We start from the raw sequence: 14,820 nt of genomic DNA on the forward strand, positions 1-14,820 counted from the left end.
GCCCCTGCCCGGCGCTGGCTGCCGGTGCCGGGCGCTGCCGGTGGAGGCGGAGCGCGGCCGGTCCCTCCCCCGGGCAGTGCCCCGGGCCCGCCCCGCACGGCCCGGGAGGAGCCGCCGCCGCCGCGGGCACCGGCACCGGCACCGGCACCGGCACCGGCACGGCCAGGAGCGGCGGCGCCATGGCCTCCGACAGCGAGGGGCAGCGGGCGCTGCAGTATGAGCAGACCCTGGTGAGTGCGGCCGGCACCGGGCACCGGGAGCACCGGGGGACGCCGGGGGGGCACCGGGGGGCACCGGTCACCTGGGGGGGCACTGGGCTTGGCGGCACGCCGGGGGCAGGTGGGCGGTTTGGGGGTGCTGCCCCGCTCAGGGTGGCAGTGCCAATGAGCCCCGCGGTGCCCGGTTTGGGGTTCCGGCACAGGGCTGTGGCTGGGCAGGGCACGGGGGCAGGGGTGCCACCCCGCAGCCGCCCCGGCGGTGGAGGAGCCCAACTGAGCCCCCACCCCAGGGCAGGACTTTCGCGCACACCTCATCCCCCCCCCAAAACCCGTCATCACTGCGGGGTGATGGCCGCCCTGTGGGGGCTCCCAGAGGCACCACCCGGGCACCCTTCACCCCCTACCCTGTGTGTCTCCAGCCCTCTGCCCCCAAGATAGCCTATCTTCCCCGCCTGCAACCTTAGCCCCATGTTTACGACTCCTTCCCCGGCAAGGCCTCCCCACTGGCACCCAGCTGCCCAGCTGTCCCCAGGGTGTCCTCCCTCCCTGCCGTGCCCGCAGCCCCTCCGCTGCCTATGGCTCTTGGACATCCCGGGCAAAGGTGCTTCTCCCTGGTCTCCGCTTGGGACAGTGCCCAGGGCGGCTCAGCAAATGAGTACTTTGCCCTGGCAAAGGCATTCAGACAGGCAGGGCCGGGGAGGTGGGCAGGGAAGCGGGGGCTGAGACGCTGCGGGGTACCCGTGCCCACAGCTGCCTGAGTTTGCCGAGAGCCTGAGCTGGTTGCTACAAGAGGGGCCAGCCCTGCTGAGACTCGCCCACCTGGCACACGGGCACGGGGCAGTGTCAGGGCACGGCTGCGCCGGGCACCCACCGCATAGTCTGTGCTGTGTCCACAGTGGGTGGGCGGAGAGGCCAGCCCAGCTGGGCAATGCGGGGCGGAGGAGCCTGTGGGCAGCGCTGGCAGACTTTGCCCTCCTTTCCTCCGGGCGGGGTAGCACCCATGCCCTGGGCGCCACAGGGTGCCCATCCCCATGGCCTCTGGGCTGCAGCAAGGTTCGTGAAACCGCCTGTGGCTCATGGGTGAGGCTGTGTGTGGGCTCCTGTCCCACAGCCTCACGCTTGGATTTTGGGAGCTGCCTGGGCAAACGTCAGGCAGGAGGGCTGCCGAGCTCTCCCCAGTGCATCTGAGTCACCACCTGCCAGGAAGGTCAAGATCCAGTCGGAGCCTGGCACAGGCTGGTCCAAGCCGGACTGCCCTGGGGACAGCCCTGGGGACAGCCGTGGGGACAGCTCTTGCTGCCCATGCCCACGGCTGTGGCATCACAGCTGGGCTCTGCCCAGTGGTGCCCAAAGAGCCCCATCCTTACCCCCCCGCCGATTTCACCAGCCCTGGGGTGCCATGGCCATGGTGCCACTGGGGGTTGACACAGCCCCAGCCCTAAAGGTCTCCCCAGGCCACAGCGTCCCTCCCTGGGGACTCCATGCTGGGCAGGTGCCTGTGAGAACCCCCGACCGTGCCAAGGGTGCCAGGGTGCGCGCCAGCCCCGGTGCCCCCCGCATGCCAGACTGCCGTGGTGGGGAGCAAAGGGCCCCCAGGGCGGGGGGATTAAGCTTGACAAACTGCCCTTGTTCACCACCGAGCCGCTCAGGGCGATTAGAGCCCGACTAAGACGGGCAGCGTGACACACACCCTGCAGCCTCCGGCTGCCTGCTGCCAGCCCAGGGGACCCCCTGCCCCCCCATCTTTAAATATTCCCCCCCCCCCCCGGATCACGGTTTTGGGGAAAAGGTTGGCTGGCATCGGCCGTGCAGAGGTGGGCACTGCTGCCAGGCAAGCTCAGTGCTATGGGACAGGGTGGCACGGGGACACGGCAGCGCCAGATGCCGGTGCCCACCCCAGGCGCAGCATCGCCCGGTGGGCTGGTGCGGCCCGGGGGGCTGCGGCACGGCCATTGCCCACAGTGCAGGAGCCCGGGGCCGACATAACGGCCTTGGCCCGTGCCCGTGTCCCCGGGTGCACCCCGCCAGGCTCCCCCCTCCGTGCCCGCTCCCTGCCTGCCCGGCACTGTGATTGTTCAGCTGCTTCACGGCGGAGGCTGGAGTCCCGGGGCTGTTTGTGTTTCAAAAGGCCTTTGTGGAAAAATAACCCGAGCAGGAGGAGGAGGAGGAGGAAGGAGAGAACCCACCACTGGCCTTCGCCACAACCCTGCAGCCATGCCAGGGCTGCGGGCATGGCGGCTGGGGCTGCCCGGCACTGGGCACCCCCAGGGTCCCATACCCTGCCTGCGGGGCCGTGGCACGGGGCAGCAGGGTGGCACGGGGTGGCAGGGGGCAGCGGGCTGGCATGGCCCCTTCGCTTGCATCCCTGCTGTTGCAAGGGGGTTGGTTGCAAACAGGGGGCAGAGGGGGAGCAAAATCCGCCTCCCCCACCCAGACTGGACCCCCCTGGGACTGGGCATCCTTCTGGGTGCCCCAATACCTGGGGGGCACCATGCCAGCCTCTGGCACAGCCCCAGAAGGTGGGCACGGAGCCGATTTGGGGGGCGCTCAGCCTGGGGGTACCCCGGTCCCAGCCAGGGCTGGCTGTGGGGCAGCAGCGGGGCTGGAGGAGGCGAGCGCTTGGCAGGGGGACAGTGCTCCTCGGGGCGCCGGCCTGTTTCATCTTCCAGAGGAAACAAGCTTCGCCTGAAGGGAGCCTTTGAATGCTGGGCCCCGTGCAGGGCCGGGGTCCTCCTCTGGCAGCCGATGCTGAATCCAGCCCCCAAAGTGGCCGTGCCGGCATCTACACCTGGCTCGTGCCTTCCCCCTGGCACATTGCCATAGGGCAAGGAGCCACTGAGCCCGTGCTGAGCAGGAATTCAGGGGGGAAATCCATGCCAGAAGGGGGTCAGCAATGGAAATGAATGTGCCCGCCCCCCCGCCTGCCTCCCCACCCTCCCTCCCGCTGTCTAGCACAACCCAGGTATTAGACAGTGGAGAATCCACCCGGCGCCGCTCTGGCTGCTTTCTACTCCCTGCCAAAGAGACCTGGGCAGGAGCGATGCCCCGTGAGAAATGCACCTTCATGCTGTCCCCACGGGGAGCTGGTATGTGCCAGCAGGACAGCGGGGTGTGAAGAGGACCCAGGCAGCCAGGGTGGGCACCGCCGCCGGCAGCCGGGGCTGGGCTGCCCACGTGCCAAGCGCAGTGCCCACCCATGGCGTTGCCCCTCCGCCAGGCACCGGCACGAGCCGTGCCAGGGAGGAGGGCGGCTGCGCCCCGGCTGGGCAGCCACGCGCTGCGCCAGCACGGCACGGCGGGTGGGCACACCATCGGCATGGGGCTCACGTCACCCCAACATGGGAGCCTGGCAGGGGCCCCCACGGCCCTGAAGCCTCCCTTTGTGCCGGGCCAACCTCTGGCGCTTGGCATTCAGGTCATGCCGGGGGAGTGAGGCGGAAACCAAGCAACCGAGTCCTTGGCAGTGCCCGCCAGCGCAGGACAAATGCCCCCAGCTCGGCAGGGAGGACGGGCACAAAGAGCTCCGGGCTGGCACGGAGGGCACTGCCAGGGCCATCTCCCCACCAGGGCCAAGCCACGTGCCGTGGCCAGGCAGGAGGCACCCAAGGAGGAGGGGTTGCCCCCCCACTGGGCACAGAGCCCCTTGCACCCCCTTGCTCCCCAAATCCCCTCCTTGTGACCCAGGGACTGCCCCAAGCCTGATGCTGTGCCCCCCTCTCCCCTGAGACTGGGGGTATGCCCTGCCCCCCCACTGCCCTCCTGCCTCCCTGCCGCCGGCTGAGACCAGAGAGCTCGTATCCTGTGTGGCCTGCCGAGCCTGCCACCTGGGGGGAACCCAGCCCTGCTTTTAGTGATGCCAAGGAGAGGCACCCGCAGAGCACCAGCACAACCCCAATATCAGCCCTCGGAGAGTCTCCCAGCCAGGCTGGCCATGCTCCCATTGCCGGAGGCCCTTCCCTACTCTCCGCCAGCCCAACCCAGTGCCTGGGGCACCTGGGCAGGGCTGGGGATTGGTACCGGCGGTGCCGGCTGCGTGCACTGGGCGTGTGGGCAAAACAATCGTCCCCACGCGCCTTATCTGCCCGACCCCTTCCCACGCCCCGGCAGGCGGCTGGGGACCCCCAGAGGCACCGCTGCCCCTTCCCCTGGGGATGCCATGGCCGCCTGCCCCCTCGCCTGGCACCCCCCGGTGCTGGGAGGCCGTGCCAGCATGCCCACCACTCCCCTGCCTCAGTTTCCCCACTTGGGGATGGGGGGTCAGGGTGCCAGCCCCCCTGATGCCCTCGCCTGCTCTTTCTCCCCCAGATGTATGGGCGCTACACACAGGACCTGGGCACCTTCGCCAAGGACGAGGCGGCCCGGCTGCGGCTGCAGCAGGGGCAGGGGGAGGGGGGCACCCCCCGGCCACGCCGCCCCTCTGAGCTGCTGGAGTACACCCAGGGCCGCTGTGCCCCCTGCCGCGGTAAGGGCCACCAGGGATGGGGACACAGAGGGGACACTGGTGGGCACAGCCCCATGGCAGTGCATGGTCTGGGCACTGCTGCCCACCCCGCCACAGCGGTGGCGGGTAGGGTTTCTCCGGCTGTCATGGGACACCGGTGCCGAGGACAATGCCACCTGTCTGCTGGGCAGTGGGGACACAATGGCCCAAAATAGCCAGGCACGCTGCAGGGACCGGGGGCCCCCAGCCCCTCTGCCTGGGGCTGTGCCAGGGGGACTGTGCTGGTGGGAGGTGCATGCCCAGCGGCGCCGTGTGCGGCTGCGCACAGCCAGAGCCCACCATTCCTGCCCACCGGTGGTTGCAGCACAGCTGTGATGGCTGGGCACGATGGTGCTCCTGCACTGGACGGTGCCAGCAGTGCTGGGTTGGTGCTGCCGGTTGTGAGCACTCGTGTCTTCACCAGCCTGGCCCCGCTGCCCCGGTGTGCCCATCACCGGGGTGCCCGGCCCTAAGCCTGCCCTTGTGCCCGCAGTCTGCGCCTTGCAGTGCCAGCGGTTCCTCATCTCCAAGGTGGGCGAGGATTGGGTCTTCCTCATCCTCCTGGGGCTGGTCATGGCGCTGGTCAGCTGGGCCATGGACTTCGCCATCGCCACCTGCCTCCAAGGTGAGTAGGCACCGGTGACGTCCCCAGGGGGGCATGGTGTGGCCGTGTCACAAGGCTGTGCCATCCCCCTTGCCACCCATGACCTGCCTCGCTGACTGTGCCTGCAGCCCAGAAGTGGATGTATGGGGGCCTGGACACCAACGTGCTTCTGCAGTACCTGGCCTGGGTCACCTACCCCACCGTGCTCATCACCTTCTCAGCTGGCTTCACCCAGATCCTCGCCCCCCAGGCTGTGGGTGGGTCACCGGGGGGGCTGCCTGTGCCCTAACGGGGTGTCCCCTCCCTGGGGCTGTGGGTTGGGAGCTGCATGGGTGTCATCCTGGGCTATGGGGTTGGCAGTCCTGAGGGTCTTCCAAGATCTATGCGATGGTCTTCAGAGGGTCTCCTGGGGGCTATGGGGTGGATGTCCTCCTGGGCTATGGGGCTGCAGCTCCTTGGGGTCTTCCCAGGGTTATAGGCAGATCTTCAGAGGGTCTCCTGGAGGCTCTGGCGTGGATGTCCTCCTGGGCTGTCGGGTCGGGGGTCCTGGGAGGTCTTCCAAGAGCTATGGGCTGCTCTTCAGAGGATCTCATGGGAGCTAGGGGGTGGATGTCCTCCTGGGCTATGGGGTTGAGGGTCGTGGAGGTCTTCCTAAGGCTGTGGGCTGGTCATCAGAGGGTATCCTGTGGGCTATGGCACTGAGGTCCCCACAGGGCTATGGGCTGGGGTGTCCCTACATGGCCATGGGGCTGTTCCTGCAGACTGTGCTGTGGGGAGAGGTGTCTCTGGGGTCTCCTTACGGCAGTGGGAGATGGCAGAGCACCAGGGATTGCCCCAGAACTATAGGGCAGGGACTCCCCAGTGTCCCCCCACCCATGGCCGTGGGTCAGGGCTGTCCCCATGGTGCCAGGCTCGGGGATCCCCGAGATGAAGACCATCCTGCGGGGCGTCGTGCTGAAGGAGTACCTCACCCTCAAGACCTTCGTGGCCAAGGTGATCGGGCTGACGTGCGCCCTGGGCAGCGGCATGCCCCTGGGGAAGGAGGTGAGGGCAGTGCCTGGGGCAGGGCGGGCAGGGGGCCGGGGGCGGGGGGCACCGTCCTCAGCCCCCCCCGCTGTCCCCACAGGGTCCCTTTGTCCACATCGCCAGCATGTGCGCAGCCCTGCTCTGCCGCTTTCTCTCCCTCTTCGGGGGCAACTATGAGGTGAGCGGGGTGGTCTGACCCCAGGGGGGCTCCGCCTGTGCCCCCCAGCAGGGTTGGCAGTGCCTGGGGCGGGGGGGGGGCAGTGCCTGCTCACCCCCGGCTCGCCCGCAGAACGAGGCGAGGAACATCGAAATGCTGGCGGCCGCCTGCGCCGTCGGTGTCGGCTGCTGCTTCGCCGCCCCCATCGGAGGTAGGGTCACCCCGGGTCCCCCGAGCCCCCACGCACATCCCGCCCGGGCACCAGGGTCCGCCCAGCGAGGACCCCCAGGATGGCTGGCATGGGAGAGGGCAGTGCCTCTTGGCGGGGAGGAGGAAGGGAGGAGTGGGCACCGTCCTCCTGGAGGTGTAACGTCTGCTCTCGTCCTCTCCCCTGCCGCCCTCTGCTCCAGGGAGCTCCCCGCTCCGGCCCCGCTGAGCCCTGCCCGTAGGTTGGTGATGTGTCTAACTCTTTCCTTGCCCTCTGCCTGCTGTGCTGCCCCATCCGTCTGTCCGTCCATCTGCGTGTGCCCCCTCCCCAGTGACACCTGCCATGTCTGCTCATGCCCCCATGCTACCCTCTTGCTCGTGCCGACTCCTGCTCCGCCATGCCTGCTGCTGCCAGCCGGGGACCGGCCACGTGCTTTGCCAGGGAAGCCCTTGAACTGCCCCATAGCGTGTCCGTGGGGCCGGCTGGACCCCCGCGGGGTGTGCACGAGCGTGGGCTCGGGGAGGAAGCATGCTGGGCACCAGGAGCCCACCTGGGTTTCGCCGCCTCCCTCGTGCGCTTCCCCCCGGTGCCAGGCGTCCTCTTCAGCATCGAAGTCACCTCCACCTTCTTCGCCGTCCGCAACTACTGGCGTGGCTTCTTCGCCGCCACCTTCAGCGCGTTCATCTTCCGCGTCCTTGCTGTCTGGAACAAGGACGAAGGTACCCCTGGCGGGGTGGGGGGGCACGGGGCTCCCACCACCCGGCCATGCTGATCCCCGCCACCCCCCCAGAGACGATCACAGCGCTGTTCAAGACCCGCTTCCGCCTTGACTTCCCCTTCGACCTGCAGGAGCTGCCCGCCTTCGCCGTCATCGGGTGAGTGCGGCAGCCGTGGCCCCGGGGTGGCAGTGGCGGTGCTGGTGGTGCTGGTGGTGGTGATGGTGGCGGTGGTGGCAGTGGTGGCAGCAGGACACGCGGATGCTCACCCCCCACCTCTGCCCAGGATTGCCAGTGGCTTCGGGGGTGCGCTCTTCGTCTACCTCAACCGCAAGATCGTGCAGTTCATGCGCCGCCAGAAGACCATCAACCGCTTCCTCATGAAGAAGTAGGTGCCTGGCAGTCCCCAGCACTGGGGTGGTGGAGCCAGGGCTGCACTGGCGTCACCCTCTGCCCTGTGTCACCCCTCCAGGCGCCTGCTCTTCCCTGCTCTGGTGACGCTCTTCATCTCCACGCTGACCTTCCCACCCGGCTTTGGACAGTTCATGGCTGGCCAGGTACCCACCGTGGGGTGGCACACCGGTCCCCACCCTGGGGCCACCGCCAGCCCTGGCTGACCCCTGCCCCTCACCAGCTCACCCAGAAGGAAACCCTGGTGACACTGTTCGACAACCAGACGTGGGCCAAGCAGGGGCTCAACAATGAGTTTGAGTACTTGGGCATCCTGGAGGCCTGGCATCACCCCCGCTCCAACGTCTTCGTCACCCTTGTCGTCTTCATCCTCATGAAGGTGGGTGCCTCCTGCCCCTGCCAGCCCCAGGGTGCCACCAGGAGGCTCTGGGGACGGCTCCTGGATGCCACCAGGGAGGTACTGGGTGGTTGCCAGCAAGGTGGCACTGGGAGGTACTGGGTGGCTGCTCCCAGAGGCCACCAAGGTGTTTGTTGGCTGGGTGCTGCCAGCATGCCATCAAGGAGATCTTGGCTGGGAGCCACCAAGGTGCCAGCAGGAGGTGCTGGCAGGGTGCCACCAGGGAGGTGCTGGCTGGCTGCTCCCGGCTGCCCCCAGGGAGGTCCTGGCCAGGTGCCCCCAGGTGCCACCGGGGAGGTGCTGGCGTGGTGCCCCTGGGAGGAGCGGGGCTGCCCCTTGGCACAGTGCGGTGCCCACGTGCTGCCCCACAGCAGCCAGCTGCGGGGCACGGTAGGGGCAGGAAGCAGGGCTGGGCCAGGAGGAGAACTAACGGGTGCCTGTGTCCCCTGTACAGTTCTGGATGTCGGCCCTGGCCACCACCATCCCGGTGCCCTGCGGAGCCTTCATGCCCGTCTTTGTCATCGGTGAGAGCCCATATGCCACGCAGGCATGGTGGGAGGAGGGAGCTGCCTGCCAGCCCACTCTGGCGCACCCATGGGTGTCCCCAGGGATCCCCTTCCCTGGCAGCGCCAGGGCAGAGGAGAGGGCGTGAGGCTGTGTCAGGTGCTGGGAGAGCCCCTGTGCCCGCTCCCCACCTGCAACCTGCCCACGTTCTGCCTGCCTCTCTGTGGGCAGGGGCAGCCTTCGGGCGCCTGGTGGGGGAGAGCATGGCAGCCTGGTTCCCCGACGGCATCCATGCCAACAGCAACACCTACCGCATCGTGCCAGGGGGCTACGCCGTGGTGGGTAAGCACAGGGCCGGCGCAGGGACACCATGGTGGGCATCACTTGGAGATGCTCCAAAGGAGCTGGTGGGTTCCCCAGAGCTGAGGTGGTGTCCCCAGGGACTGGGGGCGATCCCACCATCAGGGATGTCCCCAGGAGGTCCCAAAGGCTTGGGGTATGGTGGATGCCCCGGGCTGGGGACCCAGCCCAGCAGGCGGCACCTGACAGCAGCCCCTGTGTCTCCTGGGGACGGGCGCAGGAGCGGCCGCGCTGTCGGGCGCCGTCACCCACACGGTATCCACGGCCGTCATCGTCTTTGAGCTGACGGGGCAGATCTCGCACATCCTGCCCGTCATGATTGCCGTCATCCTGGCCAACGCTGTGGCCCAGAGCCTCCAGCCCTCCCTCTACGACAGCATCATCCGCATCAAGAAGCTGCCCTACCTCCCCGAGCTGGGCTGGGGCCACCACGAGTGAGTGTGTCCCCCCTGCCCTGTCCCTAAGCCCCTCACCAGGCACAAGGGGAGGGAGCAGCATCACCCTGAGGCCACTGTTACCCACCCCGGGCAGGAAATACAACGTGCGGGTGGAGGACATCATGGTGCGGGACATCCGCTATGTCACCCTCAACTGCAAGTACCGGGACCTGCAGCACGTCCTGCAGAGTACCAAGATGAAGAGCCTGCCGCTGGTGGAGTCAGCCGGTGAGACATGGGCAGGGGGCTGCGCCGGCACCAGCCCCGGCCATGGGGCGTGCCGGGATGGCGGGGCAGCGATGGTGAAGGGGGCATCGGGAGCCAACACGGCCCCTCTCTGTCGCCGTCAGAGTCCATGATCCTGCTGGGCTCCATCGAGAGGGCGCAGGTGGGGGCCCTGCTCTGCCACCAGCTCAGCCCCGAGCGCCGGCTCCAGGCCCTGCGGCAGAAGGCGCTGGCCGAGGACGGGCACCGGCTCTCTGATGCCAGCATCCGCTTCCAGGTGAGGGGGGCGGCCACCTCGGGGGATGCCCGGCCAGGGTGCTCCCCGCCGCCATGCCCTCACCACCCCGTCTCCCCGCAGATCAGCACGGAGGCCTCCTCGGGTGCCCGCGCTGCCCCCCGCAAGCCCCTGAAGCCGGCGCTGAAGCGGGTGCCCAGCAGCCTGGCCGAGACCCCCCCGGGTGAGTCTGCGCCTGGCCCCCCCCCGGCCCCTGCCTGCACTCCCCCGCTGACACCCCCTCCCCGCCCGCAGCTGGCACCACCGACCACACCGGCATCGCCCTCAAGAGCCTCTTCTGTGCCAACGCTGCCGCAGAGCCCACCGAGGTGAGCACCCGGCCCTGCCCATCCCTGCCTGGCCTTTTCTACCCACTGCCATCCTATCCCATCATTCCCATCCCTTTCCAGCCCTTCCCACTCCTTCCCAGTCCTGCCCATCACTTTCCATCCCTTCCTACTCCTGCCCATCTCTTCCTGCCCATTTCTGCCCATTGCTTTCCATCCCTTCTCATCCCTGCCCCATCCCGCCCATTCTTGTCCCATCCCTTTCCAGCCCTGCTCATCCCTGCTGTCCCTTCCCTTCCTTGCTCATCCCATCCCTTCCCTGCCCATCCCTGCCTGTCCCATCCCTTCCCTGCCCATCCCTACTTGTCCCTTCCCTGCCCCTCCCTGCCTGTCCCTTCCCTTCCTTGCTCATCCCATCCCTTCCCTGCCCATCCCTGCCCATCCCTGCCCATCCCTGCCCATCCCTGCCCGTGGCACCACCACGCCATGCCCTAACGCCGCTGTCTCTCCCCACATGGTGCCAGGCCCAGGGCATGGCCTATCGCAAGGCCAAACACGTCCGCATTTCCATCGCGGTAAGCTGCAGCCAATCACAGGCTGGGCACAGCTCCTCTCAGCCAATCAGAGCCCAGCATGGATTCTCTGAACCAATCAAGGGCCTAGCAAGATTCTCCTTGGCCAATCGTGTTTGGTCTGTATCTGTGCAGCCAATCTCAGACCATGCCGATTCTGCTCAGCCAATCACAGTGTGCGTCCTCCCAGTCCCAAACCTTCCTGGCGAATCATAGCGTGACCCAGAGCCTCTCAGCGAGTCACGGCCATGGGATTTGCCCCACTTTGCTCAGCCAATCATGGCACAGCCTGCGTTCTCTCCACCAATCACAAGCCTGGCTTGTCCTGCCTTGGCCAATCATGGTGTGACTTATGTCCTCTCAACCAATCACATTATGCGGCCTGCGCCCTGCCTGCATCCTGCCCACATTCTGCCTGCGCCCTACCCAATCACTGCTGCCTGCAGCCTCACAGCGCCCTGCCTGTGCCCTGCTCGCTCCCTGCCCCTGCCTTGCCCGCACCCTGCCTGCAGTGGGCGTGCTGCCTGCTGCCCTGCCAGGCCGCCCACGCCCGCCTCTTTTGCAGGAGGAGATAGACCTGGGTGACAAGATGACCCCGGCGGAGGTGAGGGAGCGGGCAGGGGCAGGCAGGACCCTCCTGCCTGCGGGGACACAGGAGATCCCAACGGGGTGCCAAGGCATGGCGGGAGGGGGGGGCAGTGCCCCCACAGTGTTGGGTGCAGGGAGCGTGGGGGGCCTTCGCTGGCACCCTGGGGGGCTGTGCCCCCTCACCCTGCCCCACGGCGTGTATCCCCCCCCTCCCCCAGATCCTGGAGTGGGAGGAGCAGCAGCTGGACCAGCCGGTGGACTTCAGCAGCGCCAAGATCGACCCCGCGCCCTTCCAGCTGGTGGAGCACACCTCGCTGCACAAGGTGCGCCCGCGCCCCCCCGGCCCCCCCCCAGATCTCCCTGGACCCCCAACTCAGCCCCCTCTTCCTGCAGACCCACACCATCTTCTCGCTGCTGGGGCTGGACCACGCGTACGTCACCAGCATCGGGCGCCTGGTGGGCATGGTGTCCCTCAAGGAGGTGAGGAGGGGGGTGGTGGGGTGGGGGGGCGCGGGGTGGGGGGCACCCGGAGCCTCCTGCCCATGGGTTTGGGGTGCCCGCAGCTGCGCAAGGCCATCGAGGGCTCGCTGACAGCCAAGGGGGTGAAAGTGCGCCCACCGCTCGCCAGCTTCCGCGACAGCACCACCAGCGCCGGCGAGCCCGACACCACCGCCCTGCGCCAGCTCTGGGACCGCCACCAGCACCACCCCATGCCCCGCGAGGCTGGTCCCGGGGGCGACAACAACGACAACGACACCCCCAAAGGCCAGTGAGATGGGGTGTCCCCCCACCGTGTCCCCAGGTGCCACAGGGGCCCCCGGCAGCTGCTGTGGGATGCCCACCCTGTGCCCACCCCTATGCCAGGCTCGGCATAGGGGGGGGCACCCTCAATCCAGTGCCGCTGCCCCCCGCCCCATGCCAGGGGCTGGCCAGGTGCCCCCCAGCCTGCCCGTGCCCCCCCGCCTCCCTGCCAGCTCTTGGGGCTTTCCACTTCGCTACCTCTGCCCCCCCCAGCCCCGGTGCCCCCCGGCATAGCCACCGCCCTCACCCCCGCACCCACGGGCACCCCAATGTCCCTGCTTGGGGTGGCACATGGGGCAGAGGGGCAGCAGGTCTGGGTGCCCACGGGGACACGGGTGGGCACTGCCCCCCTCCCCAGTGCCTCATGGCTGGGAAGGGGGGTCCTGCCACTTCTCCACTGTGCACCCCACCCCCGTGTAAATACAGAGATTTTTATATTAATTTAATAAAAGGACTTTATAAACAGAGCCAGAGTCCTGAGGGGCCGGAGGCAGGAGGGGGCACAGCCAGCGGGCATCAGCTGAGCCTCGCCACAGCACCGGGGTTGGCATCGCTTGAGGCGAGAAGCCTTTCTTTACCCGGTGCCGGTTCACAGCGTGGCCTCGCTGCGGTACAGCGGCTGCGGGGGCTCACCGGGGCAGGTGCTGGCACGGCGCCGGGCGGTGATGACCAGCGTGCCAGCCTCAGTGAGGGCGCAGCTCACCGACAGCGGGTCCGTGTCCTCGGGCAGCTGGCACTTGTGGGTGAAGGTGTCGCAGACGGTGCCGTCCTCGGCCACCTGTGGGGAGGCAGCGCCAGCGTGGTGGGGCATGGCATGGCATGGCACGGCACAGCAGCACATGGCACAGTCCCAGTTACCCCAGTGCTAGTGATGGGGCAGCTCCCAGTCACCCCAGCTCCAGCAGGGAGCTCAACAGGACAGTTCCCAGTTACCCAGTGCCTCAGTGGCAGCTACCCCATTGCCAGCAGAGAGCAGCTCCTAGTTGTCTCAGTCCTGGGGGTAATTTCCAGTTACCCCAGTGTCAGCAGGGACTGTTCCCAATTGCCCCCCACCCCCCACCAGCAGAAAATGCAATGGGGCAGGAGTTCCCAGTTGCCCCATTCTCAGCGAGGACAGTTCCCTGTTACCCCAGTGCCGGCAGAGGCCATTCTCAGTTACCCCAGTGCCAGCAGGGGCAGTTCCCAGTTATCCCAGTGCAGGAAAGGTGCAGTGGAGCAGAGGCTACCTGTCCCATCACTGGGAGACAGCTCCCAGTTACCCCAGTGCCAGCAGGGGACATTCCCAGTTACCCCCCTGCAGAAGTGGGTGCCCCCAGTGCTCCATGGCTGGGGAGGGTGGAATGGTACCTCACCTTCTCGGCCTGGATGGCGACATGGCAGTTGGAGGTGGTCACCACGATGTCGGGGGGCTCGAACTGGCTGACGTCGGCCACCACCTGGTAGGTGTCACCCTGGGCACGCACCCAGGTGCCCAGGCTGCAGGGGCACATGGCGCCCGGGGACCCTGCGGGCATTGGGGGGGCTGCCAGGAATGGGGGCACGGTGCCCAGGGGCTGGGGCACTGCGGGGTGCAGGAGAGGCTGGGGACACTGGGAGGGCGGCTGGGGGTAGCAGGTGGCACTGCGGGTTTGGGGACATTGGGGGTGGTGGGGGGTTACAGGGGGAACTGGGGGCCCCAGGGGTACAGGGGGTACTGGGTGGTCTGAGGTGGGGGTCTGGGGGTAGCAGGAGGCACTGGGAGGGTCTGGGGGCACCCGAAGGCACCAGGAGGGTCTGGGGGCACTGGATGACCTGGGCACAGCAGGGAAATGGCACAGGAGGCTGGTGACACAGGGGACAGCCAGGAAAGTCTGGGGGGAGTGGGTTGGGGGCGCTGGGGTTACTGGGGGGCTCTGGGGGTGTACAGAAAAGTGGGGGGGATAACAGGGGATACTGAGGGGTCAGGGGTACAGGGGGGCTGAGGACATAAGGACAGCCAGGAAGGTCTGGGAGGGGCAGGAAGGGACATGGAGGGGTCTGGGGCCACTGGGAGGCTCAGAAGGGCCTGGGGAGGGGGGAGCTGGGGGCATGGGAGGCCTGGGGACAGCAGGGACATTGGGGATACCGGGGACTTGGGTCGGGGGGGCACAAAGGGACTGGGGGGAGAGGGTTGGAGGAGAGTCCAGAGAGCCATGGGGCACCTGGGGGGCAGTCAGGGCTCCCCCCAGCCCCCCCCAGTCTGTGCTGGTGGGTCCCACACTGTGCCCAGGCACAGGGCAGCGGGATAACCCTTGGGGGGACCCTCCCTGGGGTAGCAGGGACCCCCACCCCCCCGTCCCCAGTACCTGGGTACCCGAAGGCCTCGTGTGCCCGCACCCCGAAGGGGCCGTGCCGCCGGTCACCCTCGAAGCGGGGCTCGCCATGCCCCTGGCCGTAGGTGCCGATGCGCTCGGCGCGGTACGCGGAGGCTGAGCTGAACGAGGCCATGGCGCCTGCCGCCCGCGCCCCCCAAAGCCCCGACCGCGGGGAGGGGGCCGGCCTCCTGCCACCACCGCCACCGCCAGATGCCCATAATT

The 14,820-nt window shown here is 68.1% G+C and overlaps 2 protein-coding genes across 4 annotated transcripts; one reads left to right on the forward strand and one right to left on the reverse strand.

The window, feature by feature from the left end:
* Positions 1-107: 107 nt before the first annotated feature.
* On the forward strand, positions 108-12,688 carry CLCN2 (chloride voltage-gated channel 2). 3 transcript variants are annotated; one of them, XM_087740830.1, is made up of 24 exons: positions 108-230; positions 4,524-4,680; positions 5,192-5,323; positions 5,431-5,559; positions 6,213-6,346; positions 6,429-6,506; positions 6,618-6,696; positions 7,287-7,412; positions 7,484-7,568; positions 7,696-7,797; positions 7,882-7,966; positions 8,044-8,199; positions 8,672-8,741; positions 8,953-9,063; positions 9,302-9,515; positions 9,613-9,746; positions 9,869-10,020; positions 10,102-10,201; positions 10,273-10,346; positions 10,829-10,879; positions 11,442-11,480; positions 11,683-11,787; positions 11,858-11,944; positions 12,028-12,688. In XM_087740830.1, the coding sequence occupies exons 1-24, from the start codon at positions 180-182 to the stop codon at positions 12,235-12,237; spliced, it is 2,661 nt and encodes an 886-aa protein (XP_087596956.1). In that variant the 5' UTR covers positions 108-179; the 3' UTR covers positions 12,238-12,688. The 3 variants fall into 3 exon arrangements, with proteins under 3 accessions (XP_087596956.1, XP_087596955.1, XP_087596957.1); XM_087740829.1 differs by having other exon boundaries at positions 9,869-10,201; XM_087740831.1 differs by lacking the exon at positions 10,829-10,879.
* A 4-nt stretch (positions 12,689-12,692) lies between these two features.
* Positions 12,693-14,807, reverse strand: LOC104015625 (heat shock protein beta-7-like). Its single transcript, XM_009468402.2, has 3 exons — positions 14,590-14,807; positions 13,618-13,769; positions 12,693-13,043 (listed from the first exon to the last, which is right to left on the reverse strand). Exons 1-3 carry the CDS (start codon positions 14,729-14,731, stop codon positions 12,855-12,857), a joined length of 483 nt encoding a protein of 160 aa, XP_009466677.1. The 5' UTR covers positions 14,732-14,807; the 3' UTR covers positions 12,693-12,854.
* Between the last annotated feature and the right edge of the window lie 13 nt (positions 14,808-14,820).

This window comes from Nipponia nippon, unplaced genomic scaffold (genome assembly GCF_047370975.1).
Source record: "Nipponia nippon isolate SJK-2023a ecotype South Korea unplaced genomic scaffold, ASM4737097v1 scaffold_7, whole genome shotgun sequence".
In the NCBI taxonomy this organism is placed as follows: domain Eukaryota; kingdom Metazoa; phylum Chordata; class Aves; order Pelecaniformes; family Threskiornithidae; genus Nipponia; species Nipponia nippon.